This window comes from Labrus mixtus, chromosome 1 (genome assembly GCF_963584025.1).
Source record: "Labrus mixtus chromosome 1, fLabMix1.1, whole genome shotgun sequence".
Lineage (NCBI taxonomy): Eukaryota > Metazoa > Chordata > Actinopteri > Labriformes > Labridae > Labrus > Labrus mixtus.
In genome coordinates this window covers 17,511,509-17,536,161 of record NC_083612.1, presented here as the reverse complement: position 1 = coordinate 17,536,161, position 24,653 = coordinate 17,511,509, and the positions used below count along the sequence as shown (strand labels likewise).

General features: G+C 38.9%; 2 protein-coding genes across 3 annotated transcripts; both read left to right on the top strand.

The window, feature by feature from the left end:
- The first annotated feature begins 901 nt into the window (after positions 1 to 901).
- On the top strand, positions 902 to 6,534 carry grk1a (G protein-coupled receptor kinase 1 a). The gene is made up of 7 exons (XM_061035829.1): positions 902 to 1,603; positions 2,401 to 2,528; positions 2,966 to 3,123; positions 3,648 to 3,731; positions 4,751 to 4,875; positions 5,385 to 5,586; positions 5,920 to 6,534. Exons 1-7 carry the CDS (start codon positions 902 to 904, stop codon positions 6,210 to 6,212), a joined length of 1,692 nt encoding a protein of 563 aa, XP_060891812.1. The 3' UTR covers positions 6,213 to 6,534.
- Positions 6,535 to 7,245: 711 nt separating this feature from the next.
- Positions 7,246 to 24,589, top strand: LOC132972930 (transmembrane protein 255B). 2 transcript variants are annotated; one of them, XM_061036095.1, is made up of 9 exons: positions 7,246 to 7,438; positions 7,937 to 8,079; positions 8,228 to 8,290; positions 17,345 to 17,434; positions 18,550 to 18,630; positions 19,658 to 19,743; positions 20,360 to 20,519; positions 21,167 to 21,310; positions 22,979 to 24,589. In XM_061036095.1, exons 1-9 carry the CDS (start codon positions 7,375 to 7,377, stop codon positions 23,213 to 23,215), a joined length of 1,068 nt encoding a protein of 355 aa, XP_060892078.1. In that variant the 5' UTR covers positions 7,246 to 7,374; the 3' UTR covers positions 23,216 to 24,589. The 2 variants fall into 2 exon arrangements, with proteins under 2 accessions (XP_060892078.1, XP_060892070.1); XM_061036087.1 differs by having other exon boundaries at positions 7,247 to 7,438; positions 21,164 to 21,310.
- The last annotated feature ends 64 nt before the right edge of the window (positions 24,590 to 24,653 follow it).

Genomic DNA, 24,653 nt, shown 5'->3' with positions numbered 1-24,653 from the left:
TTCATCATGCTAAGCTAAGCTAACTTGGTTGCAATAAAGTTAAGGACTCAATGTTGGCCACAGTGGTTGAAAAGTTTCCTCGCCCAGACATCACTCAGCCTATGAAAACTGTTGTTTTGTGTTGAGAAAAGTCCAAGAGAATAACCTTGTGATATGGAGACTTCGGATTTATAACAAGTATTTAAACGCAGTAAAATGTTACCTTATGACAAGACTACCAGAGCGCTAGATTTAGAGAAATTGAAATTTAGAGATTGCAATACATCTTATCTTTAAGAAACCCAATTTATCTGTATCCATCTATGTTGTTGGAATGATTGTTGTTTTTTTAGACTGAATTTGTGTTTATTTCTCGGCCTGAAGAGAAACAAATCTGCAGATATGATGGTTTTTTTTCTCTGTGCAAACTTCCATCTCTCATTTCTCTCTGTGACAGTAGATCACTCTGCTTCCCTGCATTCCTGTCACCACCAGCCCGCTGCATGCATACACTTTTCCAGAGTCTTTGTTTCACTCTGTGGTCTCCCTTCACTTTTACTGCTGCGGGAACATGGGTCAGCGCAGGATAAAGCATTACAGAGTTAGCCTACATACTGGACAAATCCCTTCGAGGAAAGGTGATGAGTCAGGTAGATCAGCATGTCTATGAGAAGGAGAGATGGGACTCTAAGGTGATCGATGGAAACACTGTCATTGTCGGTCAGATATGTCATAACTTTGCTACTGAAGAACCAGAGGAGGAAGAAATTCTCATCACCTAGAATCTACTTCTTTGCAGCTTTCCTTTTCCTTTTGCAATCTGATCTTCTCTGCACACATTTCAGGCATTTACTTCCCTGTATATCCTTCTTTTTCTACCTATTTCTCCCTCCCTTCCTCCTCACTCATCGATTGTCTCATCATGGATATTGGTGGCCTCACAACAGTGGTAGCCAACTCTACCTACATCTCGGCCCGAGGGAGCTTTGATGGCACTGCCAACCCTGCGTCCAACCGAGACAAGAAGTACCACTCCCTCCTGAAGCTTCCTCACATCACAGCGTGTGAAGGCCTGACGGAGACTTTAGACCTCGGCTTCAGGGCGGTCTGCGTGAAGCAGCCGATTGGAAAACGTCTCTTCCAGGAGTTTCTGGACTCCAACAATGAATATAAAGGCACCTGCCGCCTGTGGAAGGATATTGAGGAGTACACCACGGCTGAGGACGAGGATCGAGTCAAAAGAGCCAGCAAGATCTTGTCCAGGTACATGGAGCCTGGGGCAAAGTATTTCTGTTGCTTTCTGCCTGAAAACAGCATCACAAAGGTCAAAGAGAAGTACCAAGAAGCTGGGGACCACCTTTTCCGTGAGACCATGGACAGTGTTACGGACTTTCTGCAGGAAGTGCCCTTCACGTTCTTCCTGGAGAGTATGTATCTGAAAAGGTTTCTGCAGTGGAAGTGGCTGGAGATGCAGCCCGTAGGAGAGGACTGGTTTATGGTATTTCGTGTACTGGGGAAAGGGGGTTTTGGGGAAGTTTCGGCCTGTCAAATGAAGGCCACTGGGAAACTATACGCCTGCAAAAAGCTCAACAAGAAGAGGCTGAAGAAGAGGAAAGGCTACGAGGTGAGGAATCCAATCATTATTCCTTTATTCTGAACTACAGTCAGTGTCTAGACAAAGCTTTGCAGACAATTTTCCGTTTGACTTATATGATCAGTGCCCTCATTACAACATTATGATCTCTTTATATAGTGCACATCTTACCATGTTTATGAATACAGCTGCTATAGAGGGGATTTCCTAATCTTCTGCTTATTTCTCACAATCAACTAGAAAGACACCGAAGCCTAGACAACAGGTTTTGCAAATTCGCTCAATGATATGGCTTGTCCGTGAGGCAGATCAGTTATTATTAAATATGTTTTTAACCCGGCTCCCGATTCTACAATCCTACATTTCATTGAGCAGACCCTTTTATCAAATGTGAGCAAAAACATCAGAGAGTAAGTACAACACAAGAAGAAGTCTAGAAAGGGGGAAACAAAGTCAGAAAGTGCAAACAAACAGCTTTAAGTCCAATCGACAGGTGTTGACAGGCAGTGCTCAAAGGCAGAGCAGTTAATATATTGTCATCAACAACAACATCAACGGCTGTCCTTTGGGGGTCTAACCAGCATTCTCCGCACAAAGCAATGGGTTTGTCTTTGGCCCATTCTGAACCCTTCTACAAATTTGCAAAAAAAATTGGGCAAGTAGTGTTTATGTTATCCCAGTGACAAACAGAAAGAGCGCCAAAAACTACCTCGGAGGATGTCATGACTTTACTGTGAAGGGGGCCTTAATGCTTTTAAAAAATGTCACTGAACATAATCCACTTTTTATGAGTGCCCTGCGTTAAAGAATAATCCTGTCTCCTTCAGGGGGCAATGGTGGAGAAGAGGGTCCTGGCTCGAGTCCACAGCAGGTTCATTGTCTCTTTGGCCTATGCCTTCCAGTCAAAAACAGAGCTGTGTCTGGTCATGACCATTATGAACGGAGGAGACCTGAGGTCAGATCTCACTCACTGATATTCCTGATCAGAGTAGTCTCATCTCTCCCTTTCACCCCTCATGTAAAGGAAGGGTGTGGATATTTTGCAGTAACCTATTTGTCTACAAGTGGGAGTAAAAGATACTGTATAATGGACCTACTCAAGTAAATATAAAGTACCAAGACTTATTGATATTATGTATTTCATGACAATACAGCGCTGTATGAAGCATTAAATAAAGGATCAGTGAGTTATGGTGCCAGATGCGATCATACTAGAATTACCCACAATGTCTTTAATATTCAAGATTCCATTTATTTACATACATAAAAAAGACTAAATGTTTTGTTTCCCAGCCCAGTGTGACAGAAATAAAAATGTAACATATAGAGACATAAATATACCTTTAGATAATAAATGTCGATAACAGACTTGCTTCACTGTTCTTCCACCAGGTATCACATTTATAATGTGGACGAGGACAATCCAGGATTTCACGAGACCCGGTCCTGCTTCTATGCCGCTCAGATCATCCAGGGTCTGGAGCACCTCCACCAGAAGAGGATCATCTACAGAGACCTCAAACCAGAGAACGTGCTGCTGGATAATCAAGGTACAAAACAAACACAAGGCACTAGAAGAAGTCTTTAGTGAGGGAATGGTTTGCTAGCTGTGTCTAGGTTCAGGTAAAGTTATTGTTTTTCTTGATCACAGACTGTTCTAAACAGCTAAATGTCCCCTGTCCACTGTTTCATATTTACTGAACACATGAGAGTGCTGTTGTTGTCTAAACCTAATTAAGCCAGATGCCAAACCAAACCCTTGTAAAGACTTTGTTATTGACTCCAAAAATGTGTCTGATTATTTCCCTCTTGAGCTTAAACACAAAAACACACACACACACACACACACACACACACACACACACACACACACACACACACACACACACACACACACACACACACACACACACGCACACACACACCACCTGCTTTGTTCCACGTCTACAGTGTGTATTACCTCTAACTTGAGAACGTCTCCCTCTGCCACACATCATCGATGTAATCTACAAGTCATTGTTTGTATCCCTGACAAGCGCAGCTCCTGACATCACCCTGCTGTTTGTTCTCACAGGTAACGTGCGTATCTCCGACCTGGGTCTGGCTGTGGAGCTGGCTGACGATCAGATGAAAACAAAGGGCTACGCCGGGACTCCAGGTAGAGTCAAGCCTGGGACATTTACTCTCTCTTACAGCAGGATCTGTGAACCCACACCCACAAAACTCACAGCACCACAGTGTTTGACTTGGTCATTATCTGACTGTTATATGACATTTACTTAACACAGGCTGTAGTGTACACAGACAGTAAGCTACTGTTACCTGTATCCTAAGAGTGTAACCTGAAGGACTACACTGAAACACTGCAACCACTGCAAAGATAGAATCCAACATTAACAGACAGTACTAACATAATCTGGTCATGTTGTTTTATCACCTATTTACTTAAAGAAACAACATATTGTTAGTTGAGAAATCTGTGGATGAAAAGTTGTGAAGATTAAATATACAGATGTGTCTTTTTTAAATAAAAAAAAAAATGAGTTGATAATATGTGATAAAAAAAACTAAATGAAGATACTCTTCAGAGTTTGGTAAGTAGCTATAGTCAAACACTTTTCTACTGTGCATAAGGGAATTTGGACTAAATATGAATACTTGTAAAATGAACCTGTGCTTTAGTATATATATATATATATATATATATATATATATATTTAAGTGCCACATATAACTAACTAAAGTGTAGTTTAATGTTTAGTTATTCTTCCTTTCTCTAAGTTTAATTTGTTCAACATGTCATTCACCAGTTGTTACACTTTCAGTCCGTTTATATGAGGAAGAAAAAGCATAACATTTCAGTTTGAAATGCAGGGTAATGTTTGCACACAAAAAAAAAATGTAAAACTCAAATAATAGCTACAGAGTTATTTCAATTTCACATAGTATTGTTATTTTGTAGTCGTATTGTTATATTCAAAAAGACTCTGTGGCTTGACATGATTTCAGAATTTCGGCTTCAAGAGGTCCATCTTTTTTTTTTTACAGAATTACTAATAAAGTTATGTCATTTCAGAATAGTGCTGCTAACATTTTAAAATTCCTACTACTTTCTTTTCTCATCCAAATGTCAATTCTTAAACTGAAAGGTCAGAACCTGTTTTCTGTCACTTGCAGGTTTCATGGCTCCAGAGCTGCTAAGGGGAGAGGAGTACGACTTCTCTGTGGATTATTTCACTCTTGGGGTCACTCTGTATGAGTTTATGGCCGCTAAGGGACCCTTCAGGAGCAGAGGGGAGAAGGTAAAACACATACCTTTGACCTTTGACCTTTTCCTATTTTCAGGCTCCATTTACTTGGGATACATTAACATGTACCAAAACCTTTTTGATAGTCTTGTAACAGTTTTTTTTTATTTCGATTTTACGACTCCAGATTTCCCTCTTGTGGCCTCTTCTGATACTGCTGTGAAATATGAGGCACATTTAAATAGTAGTAAAGAAGTACTCATGTCGTTTACCTAAGATGTCCCAGCACTTACTGAAATGTTTTACATGAACAAGATTTGACTTTAGAAAAATGTAAATGAAATGTACTCAAAGTATCAAATGTTAAATTGGGGTGAGTCCTTTTATTTGGAATGCTTCAGGTTAATTAATGTAAACATATTATGTAGCTAAAATTGTAATGCTTATTTAAAGTATATGTACCTCTGAGAAGTTCTTACAGGTATTCAGTAAATGTACTTTATGTAAAGTGTGCAGGTTTTGGACTAGTTTGACTTGTATCTCTTTCTGATCTCTGTGCTAAGGTGGAGAACAAAGTGGTGAAAAAGAGGACCCTGAATGATCCAGTATTTTTTCCAGAGAAGTTCAGTGAAAGCGCTCGATCCATCTGTGAGGGTCTGCTGTTTAAAGAGGTGGACAAGAGGCTCGGGTTCAAGAACGGATCATGTGATGAGCTCAGAGAGCATCCCTTCTTCGTCGAGATCAACTGGAGGAAACTAAGTTCAGGTCTGTTCAACCCTGAATTTTCTTTTTCCATAAAATTTTACTTTGTTGATGTCTAAATGTTTACATTTTGTGAAACTGTTTCATCATGGTCTAATTATCTTATTAGAGTTGGAGGAGTGAAAACAAGCCTTATGGTGTGTTCTTTGTTTAAAAATAATTCTGATGAAACACCTCTAAAACCTCCAGGAAGTACGTTTTAATTTGTTTCAAACACAAACATTTCACATGCTGATAAGAGATGCTGTTTGGGGACATCCTGGAGGCTCAGTTGTTTGAGACTCATATCCTTTCAATTTAAACAAACCATTTTGAAAATCTGCACCTTCCTTCCAGGGATCCTTACTCCCCCTTTCGTGCCGGACTCCAAGACGGTTTATGCCAAGGACATCGACAATGTGGGGGCCTTCTCCACAGTTAAAGGTGTGCAACTTGAAGACAAAGACAGCAAGTTTTTTAATGAGTTCGCCTCGGGGAACATCTCCATCCCCTGGCAGGAGGAGATGATCGAGACGGGGATCTACAGTGAGCTCAACATCTGGGGACCCGGTGGGACTTTGCCCAACGACCTGCGGCGTGAATCCATCCTGGAACAGAAGGCCAAGTCCTCTACCTGCGCTCTGTCCTGAGGGACTGGCAGCAGTGCATGACAGTATTTACTTGTGCAGATGATGGAAGGCCAATGAACTATACGTAATAAATCAAAACTGCCTGTTTTTGAACTTTGTGTAAACATTTCAGTTCACGCTGGTATTGTTTTTGCAATCCAATGAACATTTTTTATAATGATAATAACCTCAAGTTTTTATTTTTCAATGAAGCTCTAATAGAGAATGAGAGACTTGCCGTATTTAGCAAGTTTTGTTTCGTTATTTAATACAATGCTAGCCAAGGTTTCACAGTTCAGTATTTCTAAACTTTCCAACAAACGCTTTCACAGCAAGCCGAGTTGAATGTACACATGATTTCATCAAGTTCTCTTTCTACATTTTCACATTTTTGCTTATTTGTAAGTGTAAATAGATTGTATCCAGCTGCAGCAGTTTTTTTAATCCAATAGATTTTTTTCACAATTAACCTTAGTACAAACTTGGTGGGTTTTTTTTATAGTTGCGTATTTCATACATATTTAAATGAAATTCTGTTATCTTTTACTGAAAGAAAGCAAAATGAGTAAATGGCCCATTATGCATTTTCTGGCCGGTAGGGGGTGCTGTAAACTCATGATGAACAGCATCATGACGCGAGAGGGATGCAGCATGTAGATGATGAAACCCGTCAAAAACTCAGTTTACTCATAATTGTGTTAAGTATCTATTTTAACCACTTACTGTAAGAATTATCTTAATGAATCATACGCCCAGAATGACCGCATTAATACATCATTAAAGTTATATAAAATAAATAATGTAATCATTTATCACTGAGGGGGAACACGGGAGCTGGTTGGCTCTCTCTCTCTCTCTCTCTCTCTCTCTCTCTCGCTCTCTCTCTCTCTTTCTGTCTCACAGGAGCTTTGAAAAAAGTTGAACCTGTCTGTTTTCAGAGTCAGGCTGCTGTGGAAACAAAAACCGAACTCTTATTTATCACAGAAAAGAAGAAGAACAGCACATGTCCCCGAGATAAAAGACACATCTGACTAAAGCTCGTTGTCGGTGGACTCTTGGCGGAGGATGAGGAGAACTCAGTTTTGAATCAACAGGGATAAAAACCAGCTGCATTACAAAACTTCAACGGCGTCTTTGCCTGATCTCCAGTAAGTATCGTAGTGTCTGTCCGGATTGAGTGAAGATGCAGCAGCCTGAACCCCAGCAGGCAACTCAGCAAACAGCAACTGAAATACTGGATCCAGCAGGTATGCAACATTAAGGCAATGTCCCTCCTATGGGCACGTCTAATATGAAACACGTTGCTGTAGATTTAAATACAATGCATTGTAAACTTGCATTTAGGCTTATATATTTGAACAAGAAGCCTCTCCAGAGTAAGGGGAGTCTTTAAATTATCATATTAGAAATGTGTCCTTTATAAAACTATAGCCAGCATCAACTTGAAATGCTGCCTTTATGTTTATGATGTGGGTTTGATGTATAATGATGTGATGATGATAGAGGACACCAACACAGTGAACACTAGTTTTACTGACTTTTCTTTTTTTTTTTACTATACTTCAGTGCAGTTTGTAGATAATTATAGAAGCATAAATGTGTATGCAGGAATAGTTAAAGAGCAGTTTTACAATATTATACTGGAATACTGTGCTCGCCGTCTTAATTAAAAAGGATGCAATGAATGCAATGAATGTAAAAATGGACTTCACGTCACCCTGCTTCTTTTTCTTGGTTGTCCTCAGATCAGTACCTGCGTCGGAGGAAATCGGCTCTGTGGATGACCGTATCCCTGCTGGCTCTGTCTCTGGTGGTGCTGACTGTGGGTCTGGTCTCTGCAACTCGCACAGACAATGTGCCTGTTGCTGGTTATTACCCCGGGATCACTGTGAGTCACAGTCAAATCTCTGTCATTTGCTCCCCTGAAGAAAAACTTCTTGGATTATTTGTTCATTATTACCCACTCCTCCCTTCCTTCCTTCCTGCGTCTAATGATTCTTCTTGTGTCTTCCACTTTGACCTCTTTACACCTCCAGCTCAGTTTTGGAGCGTTTCTGGGTATTGTTGGCATACACCTGGTGGAAAACCGCCGACCCATGGTGAGTCCGTTCCTTGACTTTTATGCTGTTGTTGGAACAAATTTAGAATCACAATATATATATAATTTAATGTTCCTATCATCCATTAAAGGCCTGGTTTTCTGAGTTTTATGTAGAACCAATTCAGTGGCTGTATGTGGGCTATTTTTCTTTTGCTAAAAAACAAAGAAGAAAATGTAATAAAAATCCAGACCTTTACCTTTCTAATGACAGCTGGTTGAATTTATACACCATAGATGTCTTAAGCGAAGAAATTCATATTTGCCGAGGGTATTTCTACCTTGGCTCTAAATTTTTTTTACTGTTGCTTACTAGGCGCGCACATCTTCAACTCCATGTACCGATAGACTGTATATTAGAGTTGGATGCAGGCTCAATGACTGAAAAGTGAAGCCAATGTTGTAGAGCCTTCAACCTGTGTTCTTTCTAAGGGCCAGTATCTAAAATTAATTATCTTATGATAAAAGGTAGCCTAATTGAATTTGAGCTTGTAGCGCTTTTCTAGTCTTCTGACCACTCAAAGCGCTTTTACACCAAAAGGAGCAAAAGGGAGAGATAATGATGACATAATAAGCTTAGACACAAGTCCATATTAAGAATAATTGCTGGATTTGTTAAATCTGTGCTGTTGTTTGCCATCAAGTTGGTCACACCTGGTTTTTTTAAGGCAACTATATATAGATTTAGTATTGTGGTTATAGTTTGCACTGCTTGCACAGCCAAGTAGAAAAAAGTATTTAAAAATATTCAATGAGTGACTAAACACATTCAACATTTTAGCCTCCTGTTTGATCTTGCTTAAGGTAACTTCTGTCAGTGTATATTCTATCATTTATGTTCATCTTCCCCAAATGACACACTGTTCCTGGAAACAGTACGTATGTGCCATAAGTTAAAGGATTATGTTACCGACTTTGCAAATCCACTAAACCATTTAATGGGAAATTGCTCTATTATGAGCAAGAATCAAATCTGATTACCCAGTGGCAGTGTAATGTGTTCTTGGTCCTTGTACCGAGGTCAGTGTACTCGAATGGATTATGTGGTCTGGAGCAGTGAATGTGATTGGCTCTGGACTTCAGTGACATGAGGGGAAATTGCATTAGTATTGGTCAGTCTGTGACAGGGCTCCTTTATGTCATACTGTACAGGGACACAGGTATCATTTCATCAAAGTGCCGCTCTGTATAACTTCTGGATTTTTCAACTTAAAGTGACATAACAAAATTAGAAACTCCAGTTTGAGAGCTTCAGAGTCATACTTAAAGAGATAAAACATAATAAAAGTGTATTACCTCCAATCACCATACCTTGTTACAACCGTTGACAAGTGTTTCACGTTTCAGACAATTGCACGTTAAGGGCAATTGGCAACCAGAAGTCTACTCTGTGTCATTTAAGTAATGAAGACAGTATCACATTCACAATGAGACCTGTGTGAAGTTCCTGCAAAGACAAGAGGACACCAGTGACACAAAAAAAATCTATCCAACCTTGAGTTGTAGCATTTGGTTTGTCAATAAGAATACTTTTTCTGCTTGCTTATCATACTGGAATTTACTAAACTGCAATATAAATACATACTTTTCATCTATGACATATGTGAATAATATTAACAACAGAGTATGGAGCTCAAGCATATTATCATGTGGACTGTACACCTCGGATTGTAGCTATATCAGCATAAAATGTAGAGTTTGTTGGACCAGCTTTTAAAGAAACACTCACATGACACTTACAATATTCGTTTTTGAAAGGTGTCAGTTGTGAAAACCAAAATTCAGCAATTTAACCGAAGCAGCAAATGTTTTCATGTAGCTGTAAATAAATCCTATTAGCAATAGAGGTAATTGTAAGATCACTAAGGTAACTTTCACTATAAGAAATTGTCTTTTTTTTCCTCTGAGTGAAATCAAGGATTTATATTGTTATACATTTAGCACTATAAATTAGATAGAATTTTTGATAGTAAAACTGAAGCTTTAGAATTGTCGTCTGAAGTATTGCCATTCAGTCATGATGGCCTGACAGCTGTAGAAGTAAAGATGTGGCTAACGAGTAAGAAACACATTCAGACAGTAAAATATTCTCTGTTCATTTTTTGGAGTGTGAGCGCTAAACTAACTACCTCTCTCCAGATTATGATTTTTCCTCAAATTAATTTACAAAAAAAAAATTTTTTTTACAGGCTTTTTGCAGTTTAGTGATTCCCAACTTTTTGACTTGGAGCCCGACCTATTTGTATCTAAGAAAAGCCGGGACCCCGGAAAATGAACATCAATTTGGGTAGTTTTCATTGATAAAATTCACACAGATTAGTTCTACACACACTTGTTCTTATGAAAAAAAAACTTTGTATCCAGTAAGGGTCCTATCATGATTTCAGTTGGTATGTGCAAATGTAACTTTGACGACCTCAGAGCAGACAAAGCATCGCACGCACCCCACCTGAGATCTTTTGTGCCCACCCTGGTGGGCCAGGACTTCAGGCTGGGAACCAATGATTTAGAGAATAGAAGAAATGTGTTACGCGTACATGCTCCCTCTGCTTGTCACTGCGGTATATCAGTTTGTCTTTTTGCTGATTGTGTTGTTGTTTTACGTTGCCTCTACCACAGCATGGTAATCTAATCTGGTCCACACAGATACCCATTTTAAAGCTGTTCATGCATGTGAAAAGCCTCTCTCTGTAAAGTATCACATATAGAAGAATGTTTTATCATTAAAAAAAGTGAAATATTTTCTGTAGGCTCTCACTCCTTTCTTTAAATGAGTGACCACAGAGCAGAAAACAACATGAAATACATTGACATCCTGATTTATTTATCTCCCAGTCCAGTGCTTTAAACTTTAACGCTGGGGTGGCTGGTCTTCGGTGTCTCCTATGAGGCCAGTGTGGCTCAATGTTCCCCTCACGCAGGTGTCTTCTTTCCTCCTGTGTTTGAGACTTGTACTGAAACAAGAGAGCCTGCAGATGGTCGAGGGAGGCTGCTCATTAAAGAACAACTAACTTTACCACAATACCACGGACACCTGAGAGCGCTGAAGCTTCTTGTACTTCCTGGATGTCACAAGCTCTGTTTGCTGCTCTGCCACTGAACATGAAAAGTAGCTGACGAGTTGTTTGATGTCCATTAAACTGTGAAGACAGACACGTTTTTCAACTTGTGTTTATTTGAATCCTTGTTTGGGAAATCTTACAGCCTTTTTTTTCTGCCTTTTGGCAAAGTAGAAAACACATACAAATGAAATGAAGGTCTTCAGCCCCATACAGCTGAAAAAGCGTTATTGTGACAGACAGAATAATAAGACTCATTCTAAAGTAGGAAGCCAAACATAATGCATCTAAATCAATGCAGAGCAAATCTTTAGTTAGAAATGAGGAATAATCATTTTCCACCTTTCAGATCTGTATTAAATTGCCTTCTTACGAGTTGCCTTGTGAAACACTTTATATCTCTAGATTTTATTGTTTAGATTAATTCTGCTCGCCCAGAATGTGATAGGACCTGCCCTTTTTTTTATGAATGGGTGGATGATTTTTCTTCAACTAAAGCTTTAAAAAATGTTAATGACTCGTGTAATTCAATTTTTCATTTTTTTCTAATCTTGTCCTCCAAAAATCTTTAAAAGGATTGTGGAGCATGAACGCCTTTAAAAGATGAAATAAAAAGACAAACTCCCTTCATATTCTCACCTCACTGACACTCTGATTTTTTTATGGCTCAACCTTTTCATGCGGCTCATGTTCTTTTTCTCGAGGCGCCTTCAGTTACTGTCTGTATCTCACAGACTGTCGCCCTTTTGGTCACCTTGAAGCTCAGGACAGCAGAACAGTGAACCTTTAAAGGGTCGTATTTTACCCAACAAGTTCCCATTAGCAGTGTGTCCAGCTGTGGTCATGATTGGTCACTGGACCGCTGAGCAGGAGAAAAAGACCTTGCACCAGTCAGCGACTTTACTTACATAACGTGATAGGTATCTTTACTGACTCCTATAAAACTCCTCTTTGTGTCTTTATCTCCTCATCTGGATCTGATGGATCTTCTCTAAAACTCTCCTCATGTGTGTCTCTTGGCATCAGTTAGCATTGGTCTTTTTTTTTAATAATTCAAGTGGCTATTATAATTAATTCTGTTTAAAAAAAAAGTCTGTCAGATCACATTAACAATTATTATGGAAGTAGTTGGTCATTGTCATGAATCTGCAGGTTACTAACACCTGAATATGCAGCTTCCCTTTCCCACCAGGGGCGTGTACACGGGCACGGCCTTGGGTTACATTGCCCCCTCCTTAAACCAGGTAGATTGGCCACCCCAGGTACCTTTATGTTTAACGTAGAATGATGATCTCCCTGCTCATTAGCCGGGACTGAAGTTCAAACCAAATGTCAGTGCAAAGTTACAGAAAGAGGCTTTCATATAATTTCCATGAAGCAGGTTTTCTTCGTTGATACTTAATACTGTTACTTTTGGAAACACATCTTCTTTTCTAGTCTTAAAGAAGTAACTCATTGGTTACCGTCTGACGACAATACGGCAGCTGGGAGTGTCAGACAACTTTTCATGGAATTCGGATGTAACCAGCGATAAGCAATACAGAACCTGCAACCAATACTTCCTTGCCTCTGCATTGCAATGTGTAGGAACCGACTAGAAACTTAAGAAGCGAGACTGAAGGTGGTATTGAGAAGATACATTTAATGGCCGATTGTTAGCTGCTCTTGCACAGATGTGTATTTTCATAAACATTATTTAAAATCAAGTCGTTATCAGGTGAATGCCAATGGGTTCTGGGATTGCATTACAGCAGTCGTGTTCTGCCGCTTTTACTATTTACACAGACTGTTTTTATGAACATTTCCGATACCAAAATCTGGTCGCGCATCGACCGGTAGGATGCTGTATTTTTGTGCAGAATCTCAATTAGGCCTACCCAGTCACAAAAGTCTGCACATGCCCCTGTTTCACCCTTAAACCTTCTTATGACAGGTTTCAGCTCTGTTTAGTTGTGAGGCTATGCGATCTTGGTTGACTCGCACCGCTCTCGTAGCATTAGCAGGCAGTTATCAACTAGCTGGTGAACATATAGTGTGACCCTTGGAGATGATGGAGACCAAAGAGTCAAAAGCACATCTACAGATAAATCATGAAGTCTGTCTGTGGCTGATAGATGTTTTTAACTGTTTTTTCCGAATCATCTTGTCCATTTATAGGTCTGTTTCTGATGCCCCCAAGTGGCCAAAATCCATTAAAATTAAAGAACTTGAATTCATACTCATAGTTAGCTGTCACTTAAATATACATTATAAAAACACAAATTGTCTACCTGAAATGTAGGAGTGTAACATTTTATCGTAGAGTTAAATAGAAGTCATTTTACTTAGACTTCTTTTTAAAATGTTCTTACATCCAACACTTCTTTCTTATTGATATTTCCTCCCGGACTCGTCTCCAGAGAGCAGAAAACTGTCCACAGTGGGTCTGTGTGTCTTCATCTTTTACAGTATTTGGATTTTTCTCTCTGCTTCAGTGGCATTAGGGAAGATTGGGGGGGTTTTGGGATATTGAGTGTGTGTTGAGGTGTTTTATGTGCTGGCAGCTGGTGCTAAGGTAATGTGAAGTAATGCAGTTGTCAGGCTCTATTGTCTCTGCCGCTGGCTTCATCTCCCACTTACAGCCCATAAAAGCAGAGTCATTTAAACGGCTAATGAAGTGGAGAGTCTGGGCCGGTGGCAGATAAAACCTGCAGAGGAAAAAAAAAAAAGTCTTTCTCAGCTCTCCTTTTGTTTGACTTTTTGAGGGAAATTCATTTTTAAAATCTCTTGTAATATTCGTTCCACAAATCATGTGTTATTCTCACATGTACAGATAAATGTAAATAAGGAGGACCTTTAACAAATCCGACCTGTGAAACAAAAATAGAACGAGACTGACAGATGCTCCTTGAGCTTGTTCAGTATTGCTCTCACACGTTCAAGCTTTGCTTCCCTAGTTAAATATACAACTCACACCTTTATTATAAGGTGAGCCCTAAAACCAAAGACTTAACAAGTGGGCAAAGTGGGTAACTGACCCCACTTTCAGGCATTCAAATCTACTTTAATGTTTTTATACATATACAAGGGCACCCTAGCAGCAATAGTCATTTTTATGCCTTCATCTTAAGATTAATTGAATTATTTTTGTGTACAGAGAAAAGTAGTTTTGTAAGCTTGAGATAGAAGGTTAATCAAGGGAACTGACTCCTAACTATCTCCGGCTTATCTTTGGCTGTTACACTGAAGAAGTGTCTGCTTCAATGACATAACTAATGCAAAGGAACTGACTACCTGTTCAGTAATTTATGCCCCAAACAGGATTCCATCTTGAATCCCCCCTCGCCCCATAGACATGACAGTGATCTTTAAATCGGAATCAGATTTCCTTGAGATGACAAGATACATTTCATAACACTTCAGTTGTTTGTCTCTTGGCAACCGAAAGAAACAGCTGTACGTACTGCTGTATACACATTTGTTATTGAAAAGGTGCAGGGGGTCAATTTTAGAGTCTCATAGCAGATACCCCCATCCCCCCCGCCCAAAGGGTTTAATTGGACCATGAACTCTCAAGGCAACTACATTACAGGATACTAGACACATATTTATAGTATTGGCTGAATGCCAATTAAATACAAAATCTGTCTGGCAACACTTAAAGGTTGTAAAAACATGAAATGTGTATTTAAGTTCTCCAGTATATGTTTATGTTTGATAATAACATGATGGAAGTTTTTCTTTTTTACCTGTTGCCTGATGTAGGAGGCTGCAGGTTTCTCTCTTGTTGCTGCAATTGATTGTTCATCTCATAAATAAATCTAGTGTATCTCATGTTTAAGTTTATGTTTAATTAATTCTCTTACGTAATAGACAGCTTCATCTAATTAGACAAGATAAATGAAAGCAGCAGTGCATGTGCCAAGGGAGAATTAATCCTGCTTACATAACATTGGTAAACCTAAACACACAGCAAATTAATATTTATTTCACACAAAATGCTGCAAGTGTTGTAACTTTTCAATTCTATATTTCATTGATGAATGTGTCCTGTTTTTTAAATGAATGTGGCCTGCGTGTTAGTTGTCTGTTGAGGTGAGCTTCAGGTATAGCTCACTCAATGTTTTTTATGTGGCCTTGTGTAATTTGTAATTTGTACATGTTTATTGTATATAGTGTTACATGTTGTCTTGTTGTGTGCACGTTACATTACTTTATTACTTTTTATTAGGTTATTGGATATGTGCTTTTATTAATACTTGTTTTTGTAGCTTTTAGCAATGTTTGAATTTTTTTTATTTTTTTAGGGAGCCTTTTATAAAATCTGGCCAGGGACAACAGATGAAAATTTGCCTTTTGGCTAACTCTGGCATATTTACTGAAATGTTTATTAATATGCAATGTCCCTGTAAAATAAAAATAAATACATAAAAAAAAAAAAAAATTGAACAGCCAACATTTTGAGTTCTCGGTGTAGAAAAGGCACAGGTTTCTCAACTATGCAGCTTAATGGAATTCAGCCATTGTTAATTTTTATAACACACCTGTGATTTTCTTACTGTGACATGTCAAAGTGTCATTTATGAAAAAGGCTCATTGACTCCCACTACGAGACTTTCTAGTGTCTTGGTTGCAAATTTAAAATGTGTTTTGTTCTGGTCTAAAATGAAGAGTAAATGGTTAATTAAAAAAAGAAAAGAATGAAAACAGAAAATCAACAAATAGTTTCATTTTTAGTCTAATTAAAATCTGAAAAAAATCCTCAAAGCATCTTTTGAACAAGGGAAATCAAAACACAAATTAGATAAATAAACTTTTTTTGTCAGAATACTTCAGAGGATAATCTACTTCTACATAAAATAACTGAAGATCTAACTTAGTTACTCATCATGTAAATACAGGATCAGGATACTATATATTTATTAAATATATGCACTACGACTAATTGTTTTAGACCAGCTTCCCTCTGGGACAGATAGATACAGTGTATAGAAAAAAGTGTGTTTAATTTGCTGCCTCAGTACAGCAGGTTCGGTCCGGGAGGAGCGATTGAACAGACAGTAAACGATGCTCAGTGATAAAGTTCCCGATCAGACATCTGTGATCAGCCAGCTGGGTCTACTCCCTGTGTGTGTGTGTGTGTGTGTGTGTGTGTGTGTGTGTGTGTGTGTGTGTGTGTGTGTGTGTGTGTGTGTGTGTGTGTGTGTGTGTGTGTGTGTGTGTGTGTGTGTGTGTGTGTGTGTGTGTGTGTGTGTGTGTGTGTGTGCGTGCGTGCTTGTGTGTGTGCGTGTGTGTGTGTGTGTGTATAAAATATTGAGAGATTGTCTTACAAAATAAGCGCTACATGGCAGAACATGTGTGTGTCTTCATTTTCAAATGGAAATTTAGAATGATTTGATCAGTGATCAGATTCTTCCACATGATTTAATAACTCTTAGAGATAAGCAATACCGTGTGTGCCTATATGTGTGTGTGTGTGTGTGTGTGTGTGTGTGTGTGTGTGTGTCGGATCGAGAGAATGAGATTGACCTTGCTGGTAAAGAAGGTTATCCTCGTCTCCTGTTCTTTGCCTCTTTGCCTATAATTTACCCACAAAGCACCTCTGTGTTGGCAGAGCGAGAAGCCATACATTTTCTTTATCGTCCTTCAGCCCAGACGCTGCAGAGGACCAATCAGGACACACATGAGCAGAAACACTGAGCTAACATAACCAGTGTGTGTGTGTGCGTGTGTGTGTGTGTGTGTGTGTGTGTGTGTGTGTGTGTATGAATAGCCTAATAACACTTTGCCTTTATATAATAAAAACTGGTATATCAGTTGAGGGAGACGTTTAAAATGATCAAGTAAATCAAATGCCTCTGTAGTTGATATAGTTGTGCATAAATAACACAAGCTGATAATTGTAAATAAACTGGATTGATTCTGAGGATACGAACTGCAACATTTACTTTTTTAAGAAAACATTCCTCGTGACTTTAACACTTTTTTCTCTCCCTCTTTGTTCTTCTGTCTTTCAGCTCACAGCAGCAATCATATTCATCAGCATCGGAGTCATTGCAGCTTTTTTCTGTGCCATAGTGGATGGGATCATCGCTTCAGAATTTATCGTAAGTATGAAATGTGTTTACATGCCTGAGTTTAGCAGACAAAAAAAACAAAAAAAACAAGGGTTTTGCAGGAATGCAGGTCAAGACTGGCACAGAAACCCTGTTGAGATCAGAAACTTTGCGGCTGTAATCAGACCGAGCTGTCAGCTTGGACATGTGGATCAGACAAACTAATCTCAGCAGCCGACCTGCAGAGAGCCGAGGAAAACATTCAGCACAAAAGGGCTGATTAAATGTGTCCAGAAGTTCAGAAAAACACGACAAAACTTTTGTTTTACCCGGAAACACGTATAAAAAATAATCATAATGAAACATGTAAGCATGGATAGACTTTTGAAGAAGACTATTTCAAATTAGACAATATTTACAAGGACATGTTCATGTAAACTCACAGTGAAACTTCAATGAGATAAGGATAAAAAGTAAATAGCATAGCATTAGTCTTTGGGTACTTAGTGTGACAAGACCCCTTGTTGTCTGTTTTCATTTAATAACTATTTTTATTTAGCGAAATTAGTACAAATATCTGAATATGTTTGTGTGAGAATCAGGAGAAAAAAGCAGGTCAAATAAGGTGGATTTTTTTTTTAAATCTATGGTGTGTTACGTGGGCGCCTCAGTCGGTCACATCAGCCTCATGAATTTAAATGAGCGTCTTAATGAGTGTGGACCAGAGAGTGTTTAAAAAGCTGGACCTCTCAGCACCTGGCACAGAGTCACTGATATTGATCATCAGTGCCATCAGAGCCTCAGCACATATTTTCATTTTGCGCACACGGGACAGTAAAAGTCATATTTATTGCACCTTCAAGCTTTGCAATCACATTACATAAAGTCCACTGTGGTTCATCACTGTGGGTTTTATGGTGCGGTGCGTTGGAGGGTTTAGATCAGGCACAAACCGTAACCTCGGGAGGATGCACAGATTCACACAAGCCACACACACACGTGCAGTTATCTATGATTCACAAAAACAACGAATGCATCAATGAAATGCTCTGGAGTTTTTTTTACCCCCTCAAAAGAAAGAAAATGAATTTTATTTGTATCTAAAACATCATTTACTACATCTGCTGTCAAAACGCCAGATAAGGTTTTGTTTGTGACACTCACAGGACTCGAGGCTCTTGCTTGAGGACATGTGTGACTTCTACACCAGTGGATCGGGCTACGCCTACGACAACTACTACACTGAGGTGATTCATTCATACATATAATCCATACACACTTAAAGGCATGATATGGATCCTGTCCACATTGAGATGTCCCCCAACCACTACACATGCTGTTACTTATATTTCAGAGATGTGTATAACAGTTGTTTCCTACTATGTTTGAGCATCAGGACTTTAGTAGATAAATAAAGATTTAATAAAGTTTTTTTGAACAAGCTATGGCTCACTAGCCTCTCTGTTGTTTACTACTGTTTTTATAGATCACTTTTTATGGAGCAAGATTATTAGTTTCACAGTTTTTATCAGTGAAGACAACAACCCCCACAATCCCATACTATTTCATGACATCATAAACAGCATCTGTTGTTGTTGTTTTGATCAAAAGACACAGAGTTACAGAAATGGCATGTTGTTTCTTTAATACATCAACTACTTCTGTCTGTGTTGAGTGGCATATGATTCATCACAGTCGTTTAGACTCATGAAGTGAATGTAGCCTTGGCTTGTCTATGGTTTCCATCAAATTCATGTATCACCATTTACCTCTCCTCTTACACACTTCTTTATGTCTCTGAAGTTTTCCTTTATAAGGTGTAAATAATTCTTGAAATGCACTTTTTGTTAGACAAAATTCAGAGGTGGATGTTGGGGTGTTCTCTGTCTTTGCAGCCTCTGGGTGCCTGAATGAAAGTGTATACTGACATCTATTGGTCAAATAATGACAGTTCACTGGCAGACACATCTTATTCAGATTTCATCAAAATAAAATTACAAGCACACAGAAGTTCTGGAGTTGTTGTGTTGACATGCTGATGCTTTTCTTCACCGAAGCTGTTTCCCTGTCTCCTGATTATCTTGCTGTTCTTTATGCTTTTTTTTTTTTTTTGGATGGTATTAAGTTGATTCTCTGTTAATAATGTTGAGAAGTGTATAGTTTAGACCTTCTCGTTGTGTCTCTATCAGATAACTTGGTTTGGATTTGACACTTTGTAAATAAAGATGGATGACTTATTGATGACTATTTAATAAAGTACCTCTGACATAACAGGTAACGTGCCGTGCGTCTGAAAAAGCGTGCAAGCTAAAACTGCGGAGCAACTCCTGCTACTGCTGCTACCTGTACAACTGTCAGAGGTGAAGCTCAACACACTCTTCAGATCCAATTCATGTCACATTTATGTGTTTACATGTTATAGATAAGTACTGGGTTTAACAAGAGTTTGCACATTTGTATGTACTTTATACATAACTGCAGAGTTTTTGCATGATTTAAGATTGACCTTGTATCTTCCAGGTATTCATGATTAGCAGAAAATGATGTAACAACATCCTAACCTACCTCAGGCTCTGCTGTTGATCATTTTTAAACAACACACAAATTAACAAGGTTCTTTTCTTCATCTGTTCTTTTTTAATCTTTCTCCCATTATAAATTACCTTTCCTACAACCCACTTTTAAAACCCTGGTGTGGGAGTTATTTGTTAAAAAAGAATAGCTTTAAGGCTCCCTCCGCTTGCAGCTATGTTTGTAATTCTGAAAGTCTGTAAAAGTAATACATTATTTGTTTTTTTCCTCACTGCCAGGAAGGTTTGAAATAAAGAAAAAACACTGATTTGTAAAGTGGTTTGCCTTTTCTATGGCAGACATTTTGACACGTTTTAGCATAAAGTCCACAGGTTACATTGCTGTTGTAGCCCTTTAAGTAATACTGACCCCTGCTCTCTCTCTCTCTCTCTCTCACTCCTCCAGCATCGAGCACCACACAAAGTACTACGAGTATACCGGGGTCAACAGCTGCTGGGACGTGATCCACCTGCACCGTCTGCTCTGGGCCTCAGTGGTGCTCAACGTGATCGGCCTGTTCCTCGGCATCATTACTGCAGCCATACTCGGAGCCTACAAGGATATGGTGAGCTCTAAAGGCGTGAAATATCTATTATTCGACTTAAAAGGTCTAGCTTCCTAATTTGTCTAAGTAACCACAACGCTGGTTTGTCAAACCAAGAGTACACAAATGATTACTACTAAATGAAGAGTATTGAAACAGTTCAAATTCAACTGTTTTATCTATGAATACAATCATTAATTCAGCAGTACTAGAGCATGAACTGTTATGTAGGTTAATGTATTACAAAGGATAAAAACACTATCTGTTCATTAAGAAGGGACTTAAGTTACCAGATAATAATAGCAGACTTAAAAGCATGAAAACAAATTGTAATAGGCCTACAGTATTGATTTGTTAACATGTCTTTTTTTTCAATGTCTCATCATCACACGTCATGCTTAAATGTGATAACACTGAACACTCAGTAACAATGAATATCTCCAGAATAAAATAAGCACTGTTAATCTCTAGATAAGACTAGATTGGTGGTCCTACCTGGTCGTATTTTGTCGGCCTGAATGGTCCTTATCTTAGCTTGTGTCTTTACCTGTGATATACTGTAAAAAAAGTGTGAGTTTTATGCATAACTGGGGCACACTCACTCACATCTACCTGTGATGTTTGGTCATCTTTATACCTTTGCATTTTTTGTCTCTCTCCCTCAGCAGAAGCCGACTCCTCCGATGGCTCCCAGTCCTTCACCATCACCACACATCCTGTACAACCCCACCCAGCACATGTTCCCCTACAGCGGCTTCTGCCCTTCAGGACAAACTCTGCCCGCCTACCCCAATTATCCAATACCAATGCAGGTGAGGAGCCGTGGCTTAAGAAAAGAAGAGTAGTAGCCTTTTCACGCGAGACAAAAAACAGAGGATCTGAGTAAAAAAAAAGAAAATGAATTAGGAAGAAATCATTCGGCTGCTCCAGTTTCACTGTCCTGGTAGGGTTCATGCTGGTTCATTGTGATTCTACTGGGACACAGGAATGGAACAGAGCCGTCATTTATTCTCTAAGTATGACATGTGCCTCTCACTAAGGCTAGGAAAAAATGCTTTCAGTGAATAAAGTTCTTCCTCCCTCGCATTGTTTGAGTATGGCAGCCACATGAGCAGCAGACATAAAATATGTTTTCACAGCACCAGCACAGCTGTTTTCCTCCGACATCAAAGCACTGGAACAAAAAGACAAATATTCACCTGCTCTGCTGCAGATTTCTAACGTTCAAACATCGAACCGTTTTTTATTTGTCGTACTAATTAAATATCTGCTGAACAATAAAATACAACTTTCTTGTTACATGAAGACAATTTCGGAACCGTGAGTGGCACAGATCGAAGCAATGAGTCTGTGGACGGATTCAGTTTAGACTGAAATATAGCAAAGTCCAGAAGATAAACCCAACCAGCTTTGATGATTGGCAGAGTTTTTCTTTTGCTCCAAGGTGAAGTCTATTTCTTTGTTTGAATTATATCAACAACCTTTGAGATGATTGTCATGAAATTTGGTCAATCAATCAATCAATCAATTTTTATTTGTATAGCGTCAACTCATAACAAGTGTTATCTCGAGACACTTTACAAAAAGCAGGTAAAATACCTTACTCTTTGTCTGTTAACATTACAAAAGAGCAGGTAAAAAAAACATATATGGTAAACATTGAGGATGGATTTTAATTCATGTAGCACTACCATCAAGGTAGAATGTGTTCAATTACTTGGTTAATTTCTAAATCCTTGCAAAAATAATGACATCATCATCATAGTTATGGCTGTATATGTGTATTCTCCTATTTGTCATTATGTTCAGTTTGTGGGATGGAGAACGCCTTTGTCTTGAACTGCATAAACTGGGATGTAATTCCTAAACAAACCACTCATCTTACCTTGAATCACTAGACACATCAGCAGTGTTTTTTAAAGATCCAGTGAGGGACTTTTGGTTTGCGTCATTTTTGGCGCCCCTGTTAACAAAATGGCGTGACTTAGCTCTTTACTGATCTTGCCCTGTAAAGAAATCCTATTCTTCTGACATATCCGATCCTGCTTTCTTTTGACAGTCAAATGTATCAATCTCTGTCAGTCTTAGTTGTGGAAAATGTAAATTTACGCTTACGTTTTAGCAACTGCCTCATCTTTATCATGGTAGCAGCTGTTACAGGCGTTATCAGTAACTCTATAGAAATAATCAATCTACTCAGTGATGGTCTTGTTTACTTTTGAAGGTCAAATAGAGACGTCAGTATACATTTGAGCTTTATTATTACTTGCTAAAAACTCCTCACAGGATTTTCTGTAAATATGTAATGTTTTCCACAGGTTTAAAAAGTGATGATTGCTCATATTTTTGCTGGTATTTCTGTGGCAACTACCAGAGAACAGCTCATTCCACATAAAAATGTCTGAAATGATTTCAGATATCTTGGCTCTACTTCCACATACCTCTCTGCAGCCTACCACTCCCTGTCTCTTCTCCCACAGCATAACGGCAGCTTTCAGCAACCTTCTACTCCCCAGATGATCTCTAACGGAGGCCTTGCTTCCAACTCTGGCCTCTCCGAAGAGAACCAGAGCCAGCAGCCCTCTCAGGCTCCCAGCCAGCCACAGCCTCAGGGAGCCATCCAAGAGCCGGGGGGCTACATGCTGACACCAAACGCTCCTGTCCTCTACGGATCAGCCTACAGCCCCTTTGAAAAACCTCCGCCTTACGCCTGCTGAGCCCTCGTGCAGACAAGAGGGCATGTTGGAGAAGAAAAAAAATCATCCTGCTTGATCAGACTGGATGTAGCACAAGACATTTTAACTGTGACCATGTAGACACCAAACACTCATTGAGCTTCACGACTGCTCTGTACTGATGTTTCATGTGGTGGCACTGAGGAGAGACACATATTTAGAGCTTTGTAGTGTACTTATATAGACATGATTAAAGGAAACAGTTTGGGAAATAGGAGACTCAAGATGTAAATATGAAGCTGCAGCGCTGTATGTTCATCTGTACTGAATTTTAAAACAACAAAAATGACCAAAAAGCAGCGCGTTACGTGCAGAACTATTCATCGTTAGTAGTGCCAGACGACCCTGAAGAAACTGCTCACTCACATCTCAGCCCCAGATATTTCCCAAACTCTTTTCTTGAAGCCTTACCTGGTCTTCAGATGAATTCATGTTACAAATGTGTGGTAATACAGTGATCTGATAGCTGTGTCCGTTTTAACTTTAACTTTGCTCGACTGGATCAGAGGTCTTCCTGTGTATTTTTCTCACCATACTACTGTACAAGTAATTAAAAGGGCTTTCTTCGGCTAGAGAAATGTAAAGGACGCTGATGTTGCTGTTATTTTTACGTCTGTGTGACTCGTTTAATGTGCACTTTAAGTCAACAAACTGTATTCATTATTGATAATGCATGTTAACTGCTGTGGGATGCAGTTCTGTAGCTGCTGCTGCTGCTATTGAATACATTATGTATTAAAGACACACCTATTAGAAATGCATTCATTCAATGTTGTACACAAATTCATGTGGAGCAAGGGCTCCAGATGTAAAGATGTTTGATTTAAAGGAAGAGTTCCAACATTTTAGAGATTATAAAATACTTATTAGCAGAGTGTTCAATAACACAATCAATACCAATCTAAAGCTTGAGCAATATGAAGCTACCGCCAGCCGGCTGTCGGCTTCACATCACATGAGGACGGGGAGAATAATTGTTTAACGAACACATTTATCTCACTTGTTTAATTTGAATACAAACTATAATTTGTCATTTTAAAGGGGAAGGCACAGAAAAAGCTTTTTCTCCCCGTTTTTTGGTCGTTATGCTGCATTCAGTAAGCAACTTCTGGAGGGAGTGTTTTATTTAAAGCTTCCTCCTGATGCTAAACTTTTTACCACTTGGCAAAACAGAGAATAAAAGCATCTCCAAAAATGTCAAACTTTCCCTTTAAATGATCACCTGTTCTAATGTATGACGAGGTGTTTCACTGTGTTTATTAAATGTAAACATTTTGCTTAGCTCAATAGCCACAGTTGTGACTGTTCTCTACTTGTACTACTGTTACACAATGTTTAACATACTATAAAAGTTACACTAAAGGACTGAAGGCTTTTTCTTAACAGTGATCAGAAAATGGAGCTAGCTCAATCTTCATCT

Excerpts from the sequence above, each read along its gene's own strand:
- grk1a (XM_061035829.1), top strand. The coding sequence starts at position 902 with ATGGATATTGGTGGCCTCACAACAGTGGTAGCCAACTCTACCTACATC. Across the intron at positions 1,604-2,400 it reads AGAAGAGGAAAGGCTACGAG|GGGGCAATGGTGGAGAAGAG; the intron begins GTGAGGAATCCA and ends TGTCTCCTTCAG. Across the intron at positions 3,732-4,750 it reads GGGCTACGCCGGGACTCCAG|GTTTCATGGCTCCAGAGCTG; the intron begins GTAGAGTCAAGC and ends TGTCACTTGCAG.
- LOC132972930 (XM_061036087.1), top strand. The coding sequence starts at position 7,375 with ATGCAGCAGCCTGAACCCCAGCAGGCAACTCAGCAAACAGCAACTGAA. Across the intron at positions 17,435-18,549 it reads TCATCGCTTCAGAATTTATC|GACTCGAGGCTCTTGCTTGA; the intron begins GTAAGTATGAAA and ends TGACACTCACAG. Across the intron at positions 20,520-21,163 it reads TCGGAGCCTACAAGGATATG|CAGAAGCCGACTCCTCCGAT; the intron begins GTGAGCTCTAAA and ends TCTCTCCCTCAG.